This window comes from Anomaloglossus baeobatrachus, chromosome 3 (genome assembly GCF_048569485.1).
Source record: "Anomaloglossus baeobatrachus isolate aAnoBae1 chromosome 3, aAnoBae1.hap1, whole genome shotgun sequence".
Lineage (NCBI taxonomy): Eukaryota > Metazoa > Chordata > Amphibia > Anura > Aromobatidae > Anomaloglossus > Anomaloglossus baeobatrachus.
The window spans coordinates 71,619,990-71,625,989 of record NC_134355.1 but is presented as its reverse complement, the minus strand read 5'-3'; the positions used below and the strand labels follow the sequence as shown (position 1 = coordinate 71,625,989).

General features: G+C 45.6%; 1 protein-coding gene across 2 annotated transcripts in view; it reads right to left on the bottom strand.

Annotated features, from left to right (window-relative positions):
• Positions 1–2,706: 2,706 nt before the first annotated feature.
• The window catches only part of UGP2 (UDP-glucose pyrophosphorylase 2), a 106,973-nt gene continuing 103,679 nt past the window's right edge, over positions 2,707–6,000 (bottom strand). For both annotated transcript variants that reach the window (XM_075339253.1, XM_075339252.1), the window contains exons 9-10: positions 4,184–4,288; positions 2,707–3,080 (exon numbers count right to left, since the gene is read on the bottom strand). In XM_075339253.1, coding sequence (XP_075195368.1) covers positions 2,973–3,080; positions 4,184–4,288 — 213 coding nt within the window. In that variant the 3' untranslated portion in view covers positions 2,707–2,972. The remainder of the gene's footprint in view (positions 3,081–4,183; positions 4,289–6,000) is intronic.

The window sequence follows — 6,000 nt, the reverse complement described above, 5'->3', positions numbered from 1 at the left end:
GAAGCGGCGGTGACGGTACCGGGAGGATTCATGCTTCTGTCTATACTGACAGAAGGAATCCTCTTCCTGTACACGTCACTTTACTACCCACCTCCTGCGCTTATAGCTGCGTTTTTGGTCTTAGAAACGCACCAAAACGCAGCTATTTGCGTTTCTCATTGCGTCTTTCAACATCCCATTGAACTCAATGGATGAAAAGCGCAGTGAAAAACGCGGGAATAATTGACATGCTGCGTTTTTGTGGTCACCACAAAAACGCAGCTGAAAAAAAACGCTGTGTGGGGACAGCAAAAATGAAAACTCATAGACTTTGCTGGGGAAGCAAAGTCATGCAGTTTTGAGGCCAAAAACGCACCCGAAAAACGCGCAAAAACGCCGAGAAAAACGCACCGTGTGCACATAGCCTAGATATGACACTTTTATACAATATAAAGTAGTCAGTGTACAGCTTGTATAACAGTAAATTTGGTGCCCTCTAAACTCACACAGCCATTAATATCTACACCACTGGCAACAAAAAGTGAGTACACCCCTAATTGAATATTTCCAAATTTTGAACAAAATGTCAACATTTTGTGTGACCAGTCTAGTGCTGAGCATTTAGTTACTATTCGTGTCCATATAACTCTTACCGAATACAAAGTACTTATTAGAGTATTCGTCACAAGGAAAACGCTCGTTAACAGTGACAAATAGGACTTTGGGATTTGTTACGAATAATCCGACCAAAGTTACTATTCGCCATCTCTAGTGACAATCATTATATTTGAGCACTACCTTATGTCTCTTGGGCATGGAGTTCCCTAAAGCTTCACGGGAGCCGCTGGATCCTTTTCCATCCTCCATGATGATATCACGGAGCTGGTGGATGTTAGAGAACTTGAGCTCCTCCACCTTGTTTGAAGAGGTCCCACAGATTCTCAATACGGTTTAGGTCTGGAGACACTGCTTGGCCAGTCCAGCACCTTCATCCTCAGATTCTTTAACAATCCAGTGGTCGTTTAATGTGGGCTTTACACGAGTCGACCGATCGTGCGATTTCACGATCGATCGTACCCGCCCCCGTCGTTTGTGCGTCACGGGTAAATCGCTGCCCGTGTCACACAAAGTCGTGAAACCCCCGTCACACGTACTTACCTGCTAAGCGGCCTCGCTGTGGGCGGCGAACATCCTCTTCCTAAAGGGGGAGGGACGTTCGGCATCACACAGCTGATGGCCAATAGTTAGCGGAGGGGCGGAGTTGAGCAAGATGTAAACATCCCACCCATCTCCTTCCTTCCGCGAGCCGCGGGACGCAGGTAAGCTGTGTTCATCGTTCCCGTGGTGTCACACGGAGCGATGTGTGCTACCCCGGGTACAAAGAACAACCGGCGGCATTTTAATTAAACAATTTTTTAAAACTGAGCGACGAGTACACGACTCACAATTTGTGAGCGATACTGCGTCGCTCGGAGGTGTCACACGAGACGATGTCAAGAACGATGCCGGATGTGCATCAAGAAAACAGTGACCCCGACGATGCATCGCACAATAGCTCGTCTCGTGTAAAGCCTGCATTATAGTTGTATTTGGGGTTATGTTAGAATACTAGACAGAGGGAGGGGAACATGCTCTGCTTCAGAATGCCACAGTACATGTTGGCATGCATGGTTTCCTCAATGAACTGCAGCTCCCCACAGCCGGCAGCTCTTATGAAGCTCCAAATGCATGACCATCCCACTGCCATGCTTGGCTGTAAGCAAGACTTACTTGTCTTTGTACTCTTCACCTGGTTGCCGCCACACAGGGTTTGCCACAGAATAAAGAGCATGGTAATCCATGTCCTCGGTGTGCTTGTCAGCAAACTGTTTATGGGCTTTTCTTGTGCATTGCCTTTAGAAGAGACTTCCTGCTAAAATGACAGAAATGCAGACCAATTTGATGCAGTGTATGGTCTGAGCACTGACAGGCAGACCCCCACCCCTTTAACCTCTGCAGCTATGCTGGCAGCACTCATACAACTAATTTGAAAAGACATCCTCTGTATATGACGCTAAGCACGTGCACGTGCACTCAACTTCTTTGGTCAACCATGGCGAGGCCTGTTCTGTGTGGAACCTGTCTTGTTAAACTGCTGTATGGTCTTGGCCACCATGCTGGAGCACAGATTCAGGCTTCTGGCAATCTTCTTTAGTGTTTGCCATTGTTATGTAGCGCATCAATTATTTTTTTCAGATCCTCAGAATTTTTTGCCATGAGGAGCCATGTTGAACATCCAGTGACAAGTATGAGAGTGTGTGAGCGATAACACCAAATGTAACACACCTTCTCCCCATTCACACCTGAGACCTTGTAATACTGAGAGACATGACACCTGGGAGGGATAATGGCTAATTGGGCACAATTTGGCCATTTTCATTTAAAGGTGTACTCACTATAGTTGCCAGTGGTCTTGACATTAATGGCTGTGTGTTGCGTTACAAGATGTACACTGACTACTTTACATCGTATCAATTTGTTGTCCCAATGAAAGATATAATAGAATATTTACACAAATGTAAGGGGTGTACTTACGTGTGATATACTGTAATATATAATATCTTATGTCCGTTATAAAGCATTTTACAATATAACACTGTCTTTTGTGTACAAAATGGATTCCTGCGAATGAGGTGCTAAACACAAAGAAAAATCAAAAAATTCCAAAATATAAAGTCGCACACAAGGTTTGGTTTGTCCTTTTATTGTTCACAATTCAGGACGGTATTGCACATTACCAGGGTATATTCATTTTATTACATTACTAAATATTTTATTTATTGCTTCCAAATATAGATTGGGCTTTTTCTTAAATAAAGACTACAGAGAACACAGACCACTACAATACTGACAGAAGAGTGGAAACCACAGAGTTCAGATCAGCTATTATCCAGCCATCCGTGCCAACAGTTACTGTACAGAACTTGGAAAAATAAGTTTGTGCAGTGACGCGATCAGTGATCCAGGATCCGGAGGTTTCCAGACACTATTTTGTTTTCTAATACTGCACCAGGCGGGATGTCGATCCGGTCACCGTGGTTTGCAATAATGATGACTGTGCCCTAAAGAAGAAGAAAGGGAAAATTTGTTATATCTGCTCCAAGCTTAGATCTTGACGAGTTTCATTATTGAGAGATCAGACAAGATTTACGTGGATCATCCTATTTCACTCCCTTTCCCTGTTCATTCGAATACAGAAATATTTCTCCCCACTCGCTATGTTGGCACATGACCAGTGATGTGCGTGAAGGGGGCTGGCAGTCATGCTCACATCCCTCTTTTCTGACAATACACAATATACATACTGTATATACTCGAGTATAAGCAGAGTTCCGTGCCTGCTGTGTCCTTACCGGCTTCTTGCAGCCCGCAGGCACATAGATAATAATAGCTAATTACTGTAAGGACATGCCTACTAGAGCACTACTCTCTTATATAATGCAGAAATAATGACTTGAAATGATGACAAAACAGAGGGACAAAAAAGAATGAGTAGAATTATATGGGGGAGGGGTCTGAGAGCTGCCCGGAGGAGAAGAAAAAAAAAAAAAAAAAAAAAAAAAACAGTTTACAGAGAGAAGCCCCTGTCTACATAGAGCACGTACTGTACTACTGGTTAGAGTGGGATCACATGGAGTGAACCGCGGCGACAAGTCCGGGGCCGCGCGGCGACAAGTCCGGGGCCGCGCGGCGACAAGTCCGGGGCCGCGCGGCGACAAGTCCGGGGCCGCGCGGCGACAAGTCCGGGGCCGCGCGGCGACAAGTCCGGGGCCGCGCGGCGACAAGTCCGGGGCCGCGCGGCGACAAGTCCGGGGCCGCGCGGCGACAAGTCCGGGGCCGCGCGGCGACAAGTCCGGGGCCATAAAGTAATGATGTAGTCTTCCGCCATACACACCGTTGTGAAATATTCCTACAATAGTTGGATTGTGTGGTTATTTCCTTACCAAACTGTGAGCAGCTGTAATACTGCACCAGTACAACAATGCTGAGCCTTAAACAAACATGCCTTGTTTGCTGTTCAGCTTGTCATTACGCCTCCATTGTCCTGGAGGAATTACGTCATTTGTCATCAAGACAAGCACACGATATAACAATAGCATCTGACACTGACGAAAAATGCACTGACATGCAAGTGTGAGCTCAGCGAGACCGGCTATGTACGCACCTTCAGTACAACATTTTTCCCAAAGGTCACGTCTCCAGACACGGTGAGATGATCCAGCTCCAGCATATCTGGAATACTCTCGAACCTCTTCAAGTAGTCCTGCACCTAAAAATAAAGAAAGATGAAAGTCACACGGTGCTAATGTCATGGTGAAATAACACACCCGCTTCAGGACAGCGAATGTGGCCTGATCCCGTCAGACCTCTGATGACCAGCGAGATGGAACATTTGTGATGTTACAGCTGACAGCACGCGCCGCCCAGGAGAGAAGTGAGGCTACTTTCACACATCAGTTTTCTGCATTCAGGCACAATCCTTTTTTTTCCTGATGCAAAGGATCCGGCAAAAACGGATGCAAACTGTATCCACCGGATCCGGTTTTTAACGGATCCGTTATGCCGGATGCGTACAAAACCGGATCCGGTGGATACGGTTTGCATCCGTTTTTGCATCCGGTTTGTCCTTTTTTTTGAAGGATCAGCTTTTTTAATTAATTTGGTGCATGCGCAGTTTACAAAAACGGATCCGGTAGCCGCATCCATTTTTTACCGCATTGCGCCGGATCCGGCGTCCATAGGCTTTCATTGTAAAACACGCCGTATCGCGCCGGATCCGGCGCGATGCGGTTTTTTTGCCGGACAAAAAAACGTTGCAAGATACGTTGCCTCCGGCCGCCGCTTTGATAAATTTTGCCGCATCCGGAAAAAAACGGATGCAACGCAAAGCCATCAGGTACAATCCGGTTACAATGCAAGTCTATGGGGATAAAAAGGATGCGGTACCGGATCCGATTTACCCGTTTTTTTCCGGATTGTACCTGATGGCAAAAACCTGATGTGTGAAAGTAGCCTGACAGTCTGACAGGTGCAATCACACACGGCAGCGGCCGATATAACCGGAACATAGCAAATGCCATTATTGTGGTCAGCACAACTAATAACCCGATGCCCATGAGACCTGACACACACACACACACACACACACACACACACACACACACACACACACACACACACACACACACACACACATAGATATATATATTTATTAATATTCTAGGGGGGAGATTTGATTTGAGTTTACATGAATAAATAGAGAATCAAAATCACCCTGCCCTGGTAAAGAAAGGCGGCAGGTACAGTGCCTACAAGTAGTATTCAACCCCCTGCAGATTTAGCAGGTTTACACATTCGGAATTAACTTGGCTTTGTGACATTGGACTGTAGATCAGCCTGGAAGTGTGAAATGCACTGCAGCAAAAAAGAATGTTATTTCTTTTTTTTTTTTAAATTGTGAAAAGTTTATTCAGAGGGTCATTTATTATTCAACCCCTCAAACCACAAGAATTCTGTGTTTCCCCTAAAGTATTAAAGAAGTTGTCCAGTTACCAAAACTGATTTTTTTTTTCTGATAAATCTTGCTAATATGTGCCCCTCAACACATCTATTATGTTTTTTCAGCAAAATTACCTTTCATTGTGCACTAGCAGCACATGCTCATTGCTGGCTCCAGCTCTGATGGGGTTAATCTCTCCTCTGACTTCCTGTGTTCAGTTCCTACAAGTCCCAGAATTCTTTGTGGCTCTAGGGCGGTGTCTGGCTTATCTAACACACCCATTGTGTCTAATACACCCACTCTGCTCCCACCTAAACCCTCCTCCCTGCCTCTTCCCAGTGGATGTGCACTCAGAGAAATCACAGATACAGCAGCTCTGCACAGCCAGGGGAAGTAAGTGTGTGCGCGTGTATATACAGTGTGTGTGTGCGTATATACAGTGTGTGTGTGTGTATATACAGTGTGTGTGTGTATATACAGTG